Source organism: Lycium ferocissimum, chromosome 2 (assembly GCF_029784015.1).
Source record: "Lycium ferocissimum isolate CSIRO_LF1 chromosome 2, AGI_CSIRO_Lferr_CH_V1, whole genome shotgun sequence".
Lineage (NCBI taxonomy): Eukaryota > Viridiplantae > Streptophyta > Magnoliopsida > Solanales > Solanaceae > Lycium > Lycium ferocissimum.
Window position 1 is genome coordinate 68970436 of NC_081343.1, and position 15725 is coordinate 68986160.

The window sequence follows — 15725 nt, forward strand, 5'->3', positions numbered from 1 at the left end:
CAGTTTTCATATTCCTATTGGTGCAACATTGTGCGCCAAATTATTCATCTTTTGGAAATAAAACTAGAATCTAAAATTCTGAGCTCTGCTACAAATGTCTAACTTTGACATTTCAAAATTTTGACTTCACATATTAGAAATCTTAGTCAAATATGTTAATCCATGATTGGGGTGTGGGGGCGGGGGGTAGGGGGAGCAAAAGAGAATTAATTTGAGACACGGATAGAAAATTTTGTTCAACTCTTTTTCTCTAGCTATAACTTTGAGGATTTTGAGTTATAATGTTAACACTGCTTTTGAAGATGCCTAATCTTGGTGCAATTGTATGATTGCTATTGTGGTTACTTCTTCTACCCTTTATGTTATGCAGCTCCTAAGGTCGAATAATTTCAAAAGGAATATGCTACAATTATTTTTCTGAAGTAAAAAAAGAATGTCTATTAGAATTGAACATGAAGTGCAAAAACAATTGTTGTTCTGAAAAAAGAATCTCCGCATTAGTACTGAAACATGAACATGCATGAAATTGCTATTTATTCGGGCTTTGAAATTAGAAGTTTTAATGATCGATTTGATTCTTTCAAAATGTTTCTCGTCATTGGAAAAAATAACTCCAAACTTGTTTTATAGCAAGAGGCAACATATATGTAACACACGTTCCAACTTCCAAGTAAAACTCGAGTAGGTAATATGCATTGATTTTTAGACTCACGTGTTTAAAAGAAAATCTTATATTACGTGGCCGATCAAATACTATCATATATAAATTTTAAAAAATAAAGTATTAAAATCTCTCAAACAATTATTAAAAAAGGAAAATGATATTTCATTCAATATTAGAAATGCTATTTTCTGTAATTTGAGCGAAATAATTTGCATAAAATTTAGAGATTATTAACCTATGAAATACTCCGTCTTTAATTTGAAAAACATTTTTTAAAGAAGAAACTTTGGTAGTGAATTAAATTTTCATGATATATGTTAGTATTGACAATGTAAAAACGAGTCTCATATAACATTATGTGATTAAAATACAATTTAGCATACTGAAAAGAAAAATAAATTTCTATCGGAAGCGAAATTGCAAAAAGTCGTTTCCGGGTCGGGTCGGGTCGAAAATTCCCAAACCTCCTAATGCGTTTTCGCGCGGGAGGAGGTTGATATCTGTGCACATATATATATAAGGTTTTCCTCAGTGCAAGCAGTGTGCATTTTTTCATTCTCTTCCATATTAACGGAGCAATGACGGACGGTCATTTGTTCAACAACATCTCTCTCGGCGGCCGTGGAGGCACCGTAAGTTATTATTATTATTATTTTTTTAATATCTTCGCTGATTTATTTGCGAGTGTCATATGTTTGTTCTATATGATTTTTGTTTCTTTAGATGGATGCTGAAAACCCTATGTTTTACGATAAAATCCTTGTAATGATTTTTTCTTAAACCCTGTTTTTTCAGTTTTGATATAATTTCCTCTTTTTTTGTTGTTGGATTTAGATCGACATTTGGAACCCTAGCTCCTATTCATTCATGAATTTGTTGTTATGTAATGTAATCGCAAACCCTAATTTTGTGCTCTGTCTGTTTACTGCTTTGCTTTTCTTACTTTTTGATTCTAATTTAGTGTGTTTATGGTACATTTCCATCTGTTTTGGTTCCATTTGGACAAAAGAAAAGGAAAAAAATAAAAGAATTTCCACGATACATCCGAAAAAGGGGATGGTGAATGTTAAAGCCTGTTTTTTTGTTTTGTTTTGTTAGAATTTCTTCATTTTTTGTTGTATTTAGATGGATACTTGGAACCCTAGCTCCTGTTAATTGATGATTCTTTAATGTAATTGCAAACCCTAATGTTGTACTCTATCTGTTTCTTGCTTTTCTTAGTTTTTAGTTCTAATTTAGTGTCTTTATGGTACATTTCCATTTGTTTTGGATCCATTTGGACAAAAAGTAAAGGGAAAAACAAAAGAATTGCTAGGATACCATGAAAAAGGGGAGTGCAATGTTACCTTGGTAGAAAGATTTATTTTTTTGACGTAAACGCCTACGATGTTTGTTAACGTTAAAACTTATATTTTTCATTTCTGAGAAATGCAGAATCCAGGGCAGCTCAAGGTTCAGTCTGGAGGTATATTATGGAAGAAACAAGGTGGTGGTAAGGCTGTGGAAGTGGACAAGGATGATATAGTGGGCCTTACTTGGATGAAGGTTCCTCGATCTAATCAGCTGGGTGTGCGGATTAAGGATGGTCTTTACTACAAATTTACTGGCTTTCGTGACCAGGTAAGTCTTTTATTTTGTTTTTAGTAAGTTCCAATTTATCAGCTTCTTGAACTATTTCATTGCTGACGTAGTGGAATAGAAACAGCTTAACCAATGGAGAGAAGCATAGACGATTAGCCAGAATAGGTTTGAAAATATTATTACTAGGTTACTCAGTACATGGTAATTAGCAACTTAAGAATAATTTGATTTTGGGAAGCCCAGGGAATTGACACATCAGGCTTCGTAATGGTTATCAATCTTACACGTTCACTGGTAAATTAATTGAATTAGGGGTGACTTGGACACCTAACACACATCTAGTTTGGAACTGGCTACTGGAAGTGCTTAGTGTCGCAGGTTCACTACTGTATTACAGGCTGTGAGGAAAGAGAAACAAGGGGAGCAAAGTTCTGAGTTTATTGTGGTGTTTGTTTATTGAAGCCAAAGAAAGTGATACTCCCCCCGTTTCAATTTGTTTGTCTTACTTTCCTTTTTAGTCCGTTTAAAAAAGAATTCCTCTTTCCTTTTTTTTTTGGTAACTCTTTAATTCCAACTTTCCACAAGGCATGTTTGAGACCACCACAAGATAAAAAAGCTTTTCGGTACATTCTACATATCTTTAGTTTAAGACTACAAGATTCAAAAGTCTTCTTTATTTCTTAAACTCCGTGCCAAGTCAAAACCAAACAAATGGGTAAAGGTTGATTATCTCTAACTTCTTTGTACAAGTTTATGCCTCTGAATCTTTTCAATGTATGTGATAGCTGGAGGACCTCTGGGATAGAGCACATTCATGCATTATTATCTTGTGTTATCAGTTTTGATGTCCCTTAGTTGTGTATTTACTGCTTTGCAGGATGTTGTGAGTTTGACCACCTATTTCCAGAATTCTTGCGGGATATCTCCGGAGGAAAAGCAGCTATCAGTTAGTGGGAAAAATTGGGGAGAAGTTGATCTAAATGGTTGGCAGATATACTTTCTTCATGATTTCTCTGGCTTCCCTGATTTGCTTATGCTTGACATACATGTTTTTTCTTCTTGTGTAAATGAGTTGTAATTGAAATTAACCTTAATCACGCATATACTGATTTTTTTGCCTCAACTTAACTGGCTGAATGAGAGTGGTCTAAATGGAAAGTTTACAGCGCACATATTGCTTTTAATAGTCTGCAACAGATCATATGTGGAAGCAAGATTTAATACTGAAGAGAGCTGTTATATTAGTAATTCTTCTGTCTACATGGGGCACTCTTAGTGACTATTGGTTTTACACAATCTTCAAAGGACTTTCTTTTTTGAAATAGGCATGGGAAAGTTGAAGGTTTAGGAGGAAATATTGAAGGCACAAAGGCAAAAGGGAAAAGAGAAACCCCAACCCACCCACCCCCACCCAGTCCTTAAGCTTCTCTACCAGCATGAGACCCATTCTTTCTACTTCTGGTGTTAGATTACTAGTAGATCACCAACTGCTTTATTCTATGAGTTAGTTACCTCACTTTAAAAAGCTGCTTTATTCTATGAGTTGGGCAACTCATATGACATGAAAGAGCGGGCGCAATGGTGTAATTTATTTGTTTCCACCTGTGTGTGTACTGATAATTTTTTTCTATTTGTTTGATACTTACTTTTCTTTTTCTTTCTATTTTGGTACTCCGTCCGTCCCAATTTATGTGATATAGTTTGACTGGGCACGAAGTTTAAGAAAGAAAAAAAAAACACTTTTGAAACTTGTGGTCTAAAACAAGTCATAGATATTTGTGTGGCTGTAGATCATTTCATTAAGGGTAAAAGTGGAAGTTTCAAATTAAGTTATTTCTAAATAAAGAAATGTATCATTCTTTTTGGGACAGACTAAAAAGGAAAGTGTATCACATAAATTGGGACAGAGGGTGTATATACTTTTGAACATGATCTTCTCTTGCAACATCAATTTTATTTGGAATGTGCAGACACATTTGACTCTACTTCTCTTTTTGCAGGGAATATGCTTGCTTTTCTTGTTGGTTCGAAGCAAGCATTTGAGATATCATTAGCAGATGTTTCTCAAACACAGCTTCAAGGAAAAAATGATGTTATGTTGGAGTTCCATGTAGATGATACAACTGGAGCTAATGAGGTACTCTCTGTTTGATGATTGCTGAGGAGTTCCCTTTTTTTTTTTTTTTTTTACCATTTTACATTAATGTGTTCCTAATTTGGTAGTCATGCCCAGTCCTACTTGAATGGCACACTTCTTGACTAATCCTTTGAAGCCGCTCTAGTCTTAGTAAGCCACGCTTTTATTGATTGCAGAAAGACTCGCTGATGGAAATCAGCTTTCACATCCCTAATTCAAACACTCAATTTGTTGGTGATGAAAACCGACCTCCTGCTCAAGTAAGCAAAGGCGTATCAATTCAATTATTTGAATTCACTGGAGAGGATCCTTAATCCCTTCCATGACATGGTAACTTTTCTTGGTAGAAATTGAGTAATGTGATTGTACCTATTAGGTTTTTCGTGACAAAATCATGTCAATGGCTGATGTGGGTGCTGGAGGCGAGGAAGCTGTTGTCACATTTGACGGCATTGCTATTCTTACTCCAAGGTTGGTTAAGCGCTTTTCATGTCATTCATTATTACTATCTACTTTTTGCTTCAGAGTGATTAACATGTGCCCATATGCTGCAGGGGTCGTTACAATGTTGAGCTTCATCTCTCATTCTTGCGCTTGCAAGGGCAAGCCAATGACTTTAAAATTCAGTACAGCAGCGTAGTCCGTATTTTTTTGTTGCCGAAGGTTATTTCTATGTTCATTCACCTTTTAGCACCTTCATCAATGTTTTAGCTATGCCTACTCCTTTTAATTTCTACATGGAGTCTTTTGAAATTGTCTTCATTGAACTTTTAAGTTAGTGTTGTTGAAAATGCGACTTCTCTGCTTTTGCAGCATAATCAACCGCACACTTTAGTAGTTATCACTCTTGATCCTCCAATTAGGAAGGGCCAAACTTTGTATCCGCACATTGTATTGCAGGTATTGATTGATGAATATTGGATAATGACATACATTCTATTTTTGGTATCAACCTGCTGACTTTTTGTCTTACCAGTTTGAGACTGACAATGTGGTAGACCTTTCGCTGGCTCTAAGCGAAGATCTTTTAAATACAAAATACAAGGATAGGCTGCTAATGGGTTACAAGGTAATTTTTTTTTTTTTTTTGTAGTCATTTGGATTTGCATCAACTGAGAAAGAAGAAATGCAAGTTCATTATATTCCATTTTTGCTGCTTAAAGTTATGGACACATGTTTGGTGTTTGTTTACTTATTAGCATATAATTTGACTTATGAACCAGGGTCTTATCCATGACATCTTTACTCAAATTTTACGGGGCTTGTCCGGTGCCAAAGTCACTAAACCAGGGAAGTTCCGTAGCAGTCAAGATGGGTATGCGGTGAAGTCCTCATTGAAAGCTGAAGATGGACTCCTCTATCCTCTGGAGAAGAGCTTCTTCTTCTTACCTAAACCACCAACTCTTATACTGCATGAGGAGGTATACTCAAGTTGCTATAAGGCTCAAAATCATGTGAGCTATACGTTTTCATTCTTGAAATTTTGACTTATTTCATTATGCAATTAGATTGATTATGTGGAGTTTGAGAGGCATGCTGCGGGAACAGCGAACATGCATTACTTTGATCTTCTCATTAGACTGAAGACTGAACAAGAACATCTTTTCCGGAATATCCAGAGAAATGAGTACCACAATCTTTTTGATTTCATCAAGTAAGCGCGACTTTCAAGCCGCCTTCTTTCTCAATATGGGCTTTAACAAGTCTACTTCGTCTTTCTGACACAATTATCGAGTAATGCAGTTCAAAGGGTCTGAAAATAATGAACCTTAATGAAGCTCGGGCTACAGAAGGTGTTCCTGTTTTGCCCGATGATGACGATGATGCTGTTGATCCGCATCTTGAGCGCATTAAGAATGAAGCAGGTGGAGATGATAGTGATGAAGAGGTAAACATGCCTATTTGTATACTTCATCTTGAACTCCATGATCGTCTTTTTCTAACTCATCCTCAAGTGTCTTGTTGGATTGTATCTTTTTCTTACCTCTTCTGTTGTCAAAAATTCTTGAAAGGAATAGAAGATATTTTGATGGTCTTTCAACTAGTCAAGCTATGCTCAAAGCTAAATGTCTTTTTTATTTACATAGTTGGGCTTTTTTATCCCCAGTAGATTCCCCTGATAGCCTTTTGGAATTTTTTTTTTCTTTGATTATGTACTAGAGCTAACATTCTTGTGCTCAATCTTTTGTAACTACTTTGCATCTTCTTAATGCTTTGAATAGAATCAATTAATTCATCAAAAAAAAAAAAAAAAAAAAAAAAAAAATCTTGAAATGCTGTCTGATATTCATGACCTTTTCAGGACGAAGATTTTGTCCTCGATAAGGATGATGGAGGGTCTCCTACTGATGACTCTGGAGGGGTTGAATCTGATGCCAGTGGTAGCGGTGATGAGGAGGTATAATTTCCCTTCTACATTTAATATATTTTCATGTCCTAATTTGCAAATTGGAAAAGTATGAGCTGATGTTCATGTATGGTGGCTTCAGAAACCTGCAAAAAAGAAGCCCAAAAAGGAGGTTACTTCAAAGCCATCTACAAGCAGGAAAAAGGCAGATGATGATGGGTCGAAGAAGAAAAAACAGAAAAAGAAAAAGGATCCAAATGCCCCAAAGAGGGCAATTAGTGCTTTTATGTTCTTCTCGCAGAGTGAAAGAGAGGTAGGTTTTCTGTTACAGGATTTCTTATCTGTGTGTGTTTCTCATGCTGATGGAACTTTGATGACTTTTCCGTGCATTCCGTGGTCTGTGTCCCAGCTTTTTGTGATGAGAGTTACTGAAATATAATGTTCGTTTTGAAGGGAACAAGGTCTTCTTTCCTCATCGGGAATAAAAACAAGCACCCAGTGCTGCATAACTAAGTCTGGCTTTTCTCACATGAATGTATTTGGAGTCCAGGATACTCAAAACAACCAATACATGCATCATCGTGTTATTAACAACAAGAAAATCTAGTCCATGATCAAGCTGATAAAATCGTAAAACTCAAAAATTGCCATAGCCCATAATTTCTTTTGAGTACCCTAATCCCATTCTAGAATCCCTTTGTTTATAAATCCTGAATTAATTGAGTTCCTTGAATCGGTACCTTTCATGGGAATTTCATCGAACATTTGGGCAGTAGCACATCTAGCATCCATGGTTAGGGGAGAGTTCCAAACTAAAAGCATTCTGGATAGTAGATTGATTTCCTAAATTAACATTTTCTGTGTCCCTGAGGACAAAGGCATGGATAGATAAGATTGTAAGAACCATGGATAGTGAAAAGGGCTTATTTCTCGTGCAGGTTTGACTGAGAGACTTAGTGGTTAAAGTAGAATGCTCGGGGTGGAAAGAAAATAGGAAATACAAACGAAACCCAGGCTTTGGATCCTTGATAAATTTAACAAGGGACACACTACCAATATTTTGTTTGTTGGATGTTTCTACAGGAGCTATAGGACTAACAAACAGAGTTCATAATCAAATTCAAAAAAAAAAAAAAACCATGAGTAGACTTAAGCACAACTCTGTAATTCCTTTGGTGGGATGATAATCTGGGAGCCAAAATGCACCACAAAATGTAAATGGGCTCGTCTCCTTTCCTAAAATTTGATTATATCTGGTTCGAGAGAAGAATCATCTCACTTATCTTATTTTCGGAGTAATTATCATTTTGATTTCATTACTTGCAAAAGGTTTGTGATGAGAGTTCTTAAAGCAGTTGACTGGATATGTTTGTAGTGAGTGTAATTGCTGATCAGCGGTAATGGTGACTGTTTGGAGTCCTTCGGGAAGCATTTCTATATTTGTGTACCCGTTTTTATCATTGTGATAAGTTTTCTGTATTCATTTCTCATTAACTTCCCTAGATGAGTTTTTCATAATTTTTTCTGGTTTTATGGAAATTTCAACCACGCGCCATCAGTCTATGGTAACCTGCTGCTTTGTTAAGTTGGTGTGCTTTTCTTGCTTTGAGATACCTTTTGAGGCTCATCATGGTTCTTTACATGCCTTCCGTTTTATTTTTAGAATGTGAAGAAAAGTAATCCTGGAATCTCCTTCACTGACGTTGGGAAGGTTCTTGGAGAGAGATGGAACAAGCTGTCAGGTTGGTTATTTTTATCTCTTTTCGTTCGTCTTATTTGCTTCAACTATTTTATATTTAAAGGCAGTTGACACAATACTTGGTCATGCTTGTTGCAGTTTGTTTTTGTGTTTTTATTTTCATGGATTATTTGATATTTAAGGGCAATTGATACATCCTTGGCTCACTTGTTGGATTAATGATTTTGCAGCTGAGGAGAAAGAACCCTATGAGGCAATGGCTAAGGCAGATAAGAAACGCTACAGCGATCAGATCAGTGGTTACAAGAACCCTCAGCCGACTGCCGTGGATTCAGGGAATGATTCTGGGAGTTCCTAAGTGCAAAAATCATTTAGATTGAGAGTAGGAACTTAGAAGGTCGAGAAGTGCCTAATCAGCATTTGTGGTTCGTATTTGGGAGTGCTTGCTGTTGACGTTTATGTCAAGTTGTCAAGTTCAAGTTTTGGGGCAGATGAGAAATAGGTGTCATGAGGCACTTCTAATCGACAGCATAACGAATCTAATTGTCCACGACATGCTGAGTATTTCTAGATATTCCTATGTATGTGTAGCAGCATAATCTGGGAGCTAACTGCATAAATTATCCTTAACTTGTGTTTTCAGAATATAAAGATGTAGTTTTATAGTTTGGTGTGCTTTTACCAGAGATGTATCTAGGATTTAAAAGTTTTGTATTCCTATAAGAATTTTTAAGTTAATATATAATCCATTAGATTTATGGTTAAATGTTTAAATATATTTAGTGAATTGGAAAACACATACATAGGTTCCGGGCAATAGTTATTGGGTCACGAACCCATCATTGACATTGTAGATCTGTCCCTGCTCTATACATGATTATTGCTGCCAATAATTTGTAGAACTTCTTCGAATGTGAACTTGGTGAACGGCAGCAACTTTGGAAAATCTGACTTAGAAATCAAATCATTTTCGATTCAAATTTTCAAAAGAAAGCTAGTACAATTGTTTAATATTATAAACAATTCATTTTAAGACAAATGAGGAGAAAAGATTTGTATTTCCGAAGAAATGGGGAGGCTAACAAAAATTGTTGACTTCTATAAGCCAGATAATTCTTAATGGACCAATACAAACACGAGTGTTTTAGACTTTAGATACAGGGACTATGTTGGAACAACTATGAAGCAAATAAGGGGAAATAATAAATCGCTTGACTGTTATATTGTCTTTGGTCGAATCACTTAAAAAAGCTAGTCCTGCGAAAATTTGTACTACATGATATTTGTCTTTTTACATTTTTGTACCATAGTAGGTTGATTAATTACGAACCAACAAGCAAATTTTAGATTTTTTCACCTAACTTCACATTTCAAGAAAAAGATTGCTTGCAACTAGCTCTCATTAAAATCCCTCCTCTTAAAGCAATGTTAGTTATGGATAAACGACTAGTATCCATCCCCAACAGAAGAAATATAAAGTACTAATACTACAACAGAAATTTGATTGTAATATGGCCTATAAACTAATTTATGAAAATGCATTAGTATGGTTCTTTAGACCATGTCTTGGTCTTTCCTCGGTTTTCAAACTCGTGGAATGGTTCGTATCTTTTTCTTTTTAGCTTTTAACAAACTGCGTACTGATATAGAGATTGCATCTAAATTTGCGAACCAAAGCATCGACGCAGAGTTGCATAGCCAGTAAATTGGTATGAATTTGCAATTTTTAGTCCCTTTTTCATTTCGTTGTGCTTTTGTAATCCTTAACAACTCAAAATTACAAAGAATTTTGATACAATAAGTGCATACAGCGTAAAACTAAGGACATATATATGATGACAACGACTTCGCTGTGGTGATAATATGTATAGGACAAAACTCTCTTAACAAGCTTGTCCTGGCTTGCAATTTAGTGCGCCTGAAAACCTTGTAATCCAAGTGACGTCATCCCCTGAGGCTGATGCAATCCCATCAAAAAGGTCGATGTGTTTCTTGGTCCAATCTGGATCTCCAGATTCAACAAAGAAGGCTCCATTCATGAATAGATCACCTTGTGATCTCCAAGTCCACTGTTGCCATACTGATTCTGGGGAATAGTCCCTCTTTGTTACCTGCATTTGCACATGAAAAAAAAAATCCAGATGCAAAGATCAGCAATAATATGGAAACCAGAGCTATTATACCTCAGCCCCAAGTGGACGTAACTTGTATACGCCGACAATGTAAAGGATTTTTACACTGCATGTTTAACTTGTAATAAGTACTTTGCCTTATTTTCTAGGGATATAACTTATATGCGCCGACAATGTAAAAGAAATTCTACACTGTCGATTTATTTTATCATATTACCGTAAGTTCTGCGTACATTCTACCCTCTCTAAACCTCACTTGTGGGAGTATGTTGTTGTATCGTAAGGTAACTTGTCTTATTTTTCATATTACAAGTCCTACTTTTTATGGAGCATCGTCTATAGTTATCTTTTAGTTATCTTTTAGTTATCTTCGAAGTTACTACTTTCACTCTTTATGGTCAGTTGGTATAGTTATCTTTTAAGTGATACAGTGTGAAGATTCTTCCATATTCATGCCCAAACTACTTGAGGTTAACCAAGAAGCCACAAAAAATTGAATGGGAATGTTTGATTAATTACCTCTTTCTTGAACTGGTCAGGTGGAGCAATGAAACGATTACCCTGGCTAATAATAGTGGGATGTTGGCTACCACCAATAGCATACATATTCCAATGAGTATAGTCATTGTTAACAACATGAATAAAACCCCATCTGCACCTAGGCATTCTCTGTATCAATCTCTTCCCAAAATGATTAAAAGCCACAGTGATTTGCATCCTTTGATCAATTGAAGAACTGTCACTCGCACCAAAAAGCATAACTTCGTTATGATCAGTGAAGTGACTGTTAGATATTGTAACAGCAGTGGATCCCTCCACAGCATCAACAAGCCCATCATAACAACGCCACATTGACACATGATCGACCCATATATTTGACGAACCAAATATAGAAATACCATCTCCGTCGCTCTTTGTCCGTTGGCCAATGTGGTCCACGGCGTCTCTGATCAACCCACCATTGCCTTCGTGAATGTCGTGTATGTGGAGACCGTGGATGATTACGTTCTTGACGTATCAACATGATACCTGTCCAGACATAATATGATTAGAAGTTCGTTTGAGTTGTAGCTGATTAAAAATAGTTGACAAGCATCGACTTTTTATCAATTAATAAGCACTTACATATTTGAATAGAAATACTGAAACTGTCCTTTGTTAAAATAACCAAAATGCCCTTAAACTATCTCTTTACAAAAAAATGTATATATTTTTGTATGGAAAAGGAAAAATGACGTACACATGGTTAAAATATTTGGTATAAAATAGTAAAAGATTTGATCAAAATCAAAAGTGATTGTTACCTGAAAACTCATAAGTTAGGGGTGACCAACTTTTGACTTTTGACCGAGTTTGACTTATAAACGTTTTGGGTATGTAGGGTGGAGCTACACTATCAGGTACGGGTTCAACGAATTCAGTAACTTTTGCTTAGACTGTGTATTTATACTAGGAAATTTATTAAATATGTATATTTAATTGCGATTTTAGTACCAACTAAAACGAGCTATGGGTAATGCTTAGTAAGTTCGTAACACATAAACTTTAAATTTAACACATTTATTAGTTTTTATTAAACACGTATATAAACTAAAAAAATTTATAAGCTAGTTTGATCAGCCTAATTATTTATGCACTTATCCAAACGCTTAAAATTCGTTCGTATCTATATATACCTGCGCCATTTGCAATGTGAACGTTAACTCCACGGCCATCAATGGTCTTATCACTTTGCACTATGAGTTCTTGAGTCAGCCTAATGTTCATGCTTTTAGCAAAAATAATCCACAATGGCTCTTTTTGAATTACACCGTAACGGAGAGTTCCTGGTTTTGGGTCGCTACTGTCATCCGAATTGTCCGTAACAATGTAGATATCACCAGCTTTTCCACCAGTGGTCCCTTTTGCAAACCCCATTGCACAATCTGCTAATCTTTGACGATTGTCAGCCCAGTTTGGTTGGCATCTCCAACACCTATCAATTGGGTTTGTGACTAAACAAGGTCCATTGTATTTTTTGTCTCCTTTTAATTGTCTCCTTGTTTCATTTGTTGCCAGCTTCTTCGCTTCGTTTATGTCCTCCAAGGTCCTGTTTTATAGTTTTTGTTAAAAAGATCAGTAATCGAGTCCAGAAATTAAATTGTTAGCCAGTTTGAATGAATTTGAATTTTGTGATGCTAGAAATATTTCTTACAGGATCAGATGGTTATGCATTGTAAAATTGCATTCTGGACCTTTTTTGCGTTACAATATTTATAATTTCCTAAAATGCTACTCTCTTTGGAAAGCGTTCAGTGTATGAGGGTCAAAAAATCTAATTTTCTGTCTCAATTTAAATATCCAATTCTTAATCTTTTAATATTAAATTAGATAACAAGAAACAACGTAAAAATTGCTATAAATGAAAGGATAAATATTTCGACTCCACAAATTGTGGTGGTGTCATATTTAATAGAGTAAATAGTTGAAGAGCCATTTGTTAATTTTTTGGAGAAAAGAAAAGTTATTGCAAAAAATAGTATTTTGGATAAAATTGTAAAACTTGTTGAAGGGGCACATTTTTGAAAAAAAAGAAAAGAAAGAGAAGAAACTATAGAAAGATTTCGAGGCATCTTTTATGGACAAATGCCACCTAAATTAATTATTGATGTTACTATAATTGCAAGGTTATAAGCACAACAAACAAAAAAGAACTACTAGAAATTAGAGAGGGAGGAAATTAATGAACGTACTCCCTAGTTTGCTTGGCAAATGCAAGGGTGACATTCATCGGGTCGGGCTTATAGGCCTGAAGGGCCCATTCATCAGCTTCCTGGGCTCTCCTCCGCCACACGTCATCAAAGTCACCAATGTGGCCATTTATTGCCAAAAATGTGGAAAATAGTAACAGACACAAATATATCAGCTTAGATCCTGTCATTAATTAGAATTTATAGTTAATTAAGAATCACAGTTGAAGTTTTCTTGGTTTTTAAAATATATGAAAGAAGGTCTTAATTGGGTCAAACCCTTTGGATGTTTAGGGGTGAGACCCTCTTTGTTGTAGCCTAAAAAAGCAACAACGTTAAAAAGATGTGTTTTTTTCTGGCAAAAAATGTTGGTTAAATACTAAATGCTAATGGACAAATTAAATGACAAATACCGTAAGATGCGCATAGCCATTTCTTTCAAAGGCAAACAGCTTATACAAGTGCATGGTTAATTGCATTACTTGCCTATGGTCCAAAAATACCCGAAGATTGTTCGTAAAAAGTTTGACTCAATTTCAGGAAGTACGATGTTCTATTGTGTTTTGGTACTTTAAAAATACATTAGTGCGTTGATATGTAACAATTAAGTATTTTGTACCAAATTCAATCTGGATTAACAAACATTACACATATTAGTCAATGCTTAGATCACCTACATGATATTACCCATAAATCATAATCTCCATTGCCTTTTTTTTTTTCTTCTTTCTTCTTGTAGAGTCTCTGGCTTGTAATAAGTAATCATCTTTTACTTATTATCTCACATTTGTTTTGGTAAAGTTTAAAATATTAATCACAACATCAAAGAAATGTTTATAGTAAGTTTCACATGTTAAAAGAGGAATGCACGATTTGCTTACTTATCAACTCTCATATCCCTCATTTTAGTTTTCCTCTTAAAGAAGTATTTGATGTACGTAGAGTAATTAAAAATCGAAGATTACCAATTGCGTATTAATCTAATATTTATTAAATCACATATAATAATTAAACTAGTAACAAATTGGATGACATCATTTATATAAAAATTATAATTTTTAGATAGATATTTATATTGTCGGTTTGGTTCCGTTATTTCGGTTATTTTTGCTTAAAATCAAAATCAAGTCAAATTTTCGATTTCTAAAATTAAAAATCAAAATCAAATCAAACCAAAAGGTGTTTTTTTTTTTTTTTTTTTTTTTTTTTTTTCGATTTGGTTCGATTTTTTTTGGTTTTCCGTGAACACCCCTAGCTAACCATATATTTGAATTCTCACATCCAAATGAACTTTAATTAAAGAACGTCTTTGGATTATTTACGTTATTTAAATTACAAATCTGATATACTATTTAATCATCAATTTTGCTTTTTAACCATTACCCTGAAGATACCTCCTGTCCAACCAATCCTTTTTGTTGCCATCTGTGTTATTTTTACAATATTGTAGCAGCCCAGGTGATTACAGTAATGGACTCAATCTTGGGATTGATATTAGCTGCTTAATCACATATATATGCTCTCCCAGTCAGCATCTATTTAATTGTTTCAATTGCATGGAGTCTGAATTAATTAACTACGTCCATCCAAGTGTTCTTGCCCTTACAAGTTACGTACATTTTTTACACACCTCCTTTAACGCTAAGTTAAAACGTCACAGTTCACACAAACTCGTAATTTTTATTTTTGACTGAAACTTTTGGAAAAGTTGCTCTTTGAAGAATATTAGTACGATGAAAGTTATATGACACGTTTGAGTCATTTTAGAAAGAAAAAAACTAGTTTGGTTTAAAAGATGTAATTACATTATCACATATTATTTTAAGGATAAAATTATTTATAAGAAGTCAAATAAACTTCTTTTCAGATGAAGAAGTAAACAAACTTTAATATGTGACAAATACATATATATGTAAAAAATATTAAATATTATGTATTACTAGAAATTTAGACTACATATTCTTCTTTAAAATAAAAAATTAAATAATTATAAATTGACACTGATATAGTAAAGAAAAAATAAGCAGTATCTTGAATATCTTTCAAATAAATAGTATCTTAGCTTTAAATAATCAATAATAGTTCAATTGGGAATTTAATATTTTTTACCAACTCATATAAATATAATATGAAAGTTATGATTTATTGCACTTTTTAAATAACTAAAAGATAAATATGAGCATAGAATATAATTTTTATAGGTATTTGTACAAATGAATAGAAAACAACGCTTGAGAAAATATGAATCATGTTTAACAACTAAGAAAAACAAAGAAAAATAAAAAAGGAAGAAGCAAAATATGAGAAGTTGCAAAACTATATGAAACCACACCATAAATAACGTGTTGGAAGGTTGAAACAAGTGAATAAGAGAAATGGAAGAGAATAGTGTAAAAAAAAAAAAAAAAAAAACTAGTAATACAACAACAACAACAA

General features: G+C 34.3%; 1 protein-coding gene and 1 pseudogene across 1 annotated transcript; one reads left to right on the top strand and one right to left on the bottom strand.

Annotated features, from left to right (window-relative positions):
* Window positions 1-1110: 1110 nt before the first annotated feature.
* On the top strand, window positions 1111-9194 carry LOC132047122 (FACT complex subunit SSRP1). Its single transcript, XM_059438028.1, has 16 exons — window positions 1111-1296; window positions 2099-2284; window positions 3123-3228; window positions 4246-4382; window positions 4559-4642; window positions 4759-4853; window positions 4937-5045; window positions 5196-5282; window positions 5359-5451; window positions 5606-5803; window positions 5891-6036; window positions 6126-6270; window positions 6685-6780; window positions 6872-7042; window positions 8393-8471; window positions 8659-9194. Exons 1-16 carry the CDS (start codon window positions 1243-1245, stop codon window positions 8784-8786), a joined length of 1914 nt encoding a protein of 637 aa, XP_059294011.1. The 5' UTR covers window positions 1111-1242; the 3' UTR covers window positions 8787-9194.
* Window positions 9195-10140: 946 nt separating this feature from the next.
* On the bottom strand, window positions 10141-13638 carry LOC132047123 (probable pectate lyase P59; annotated as a pseudogene).
* Window positions 13639-15725: the final 2087 nt, after the last annotated feature.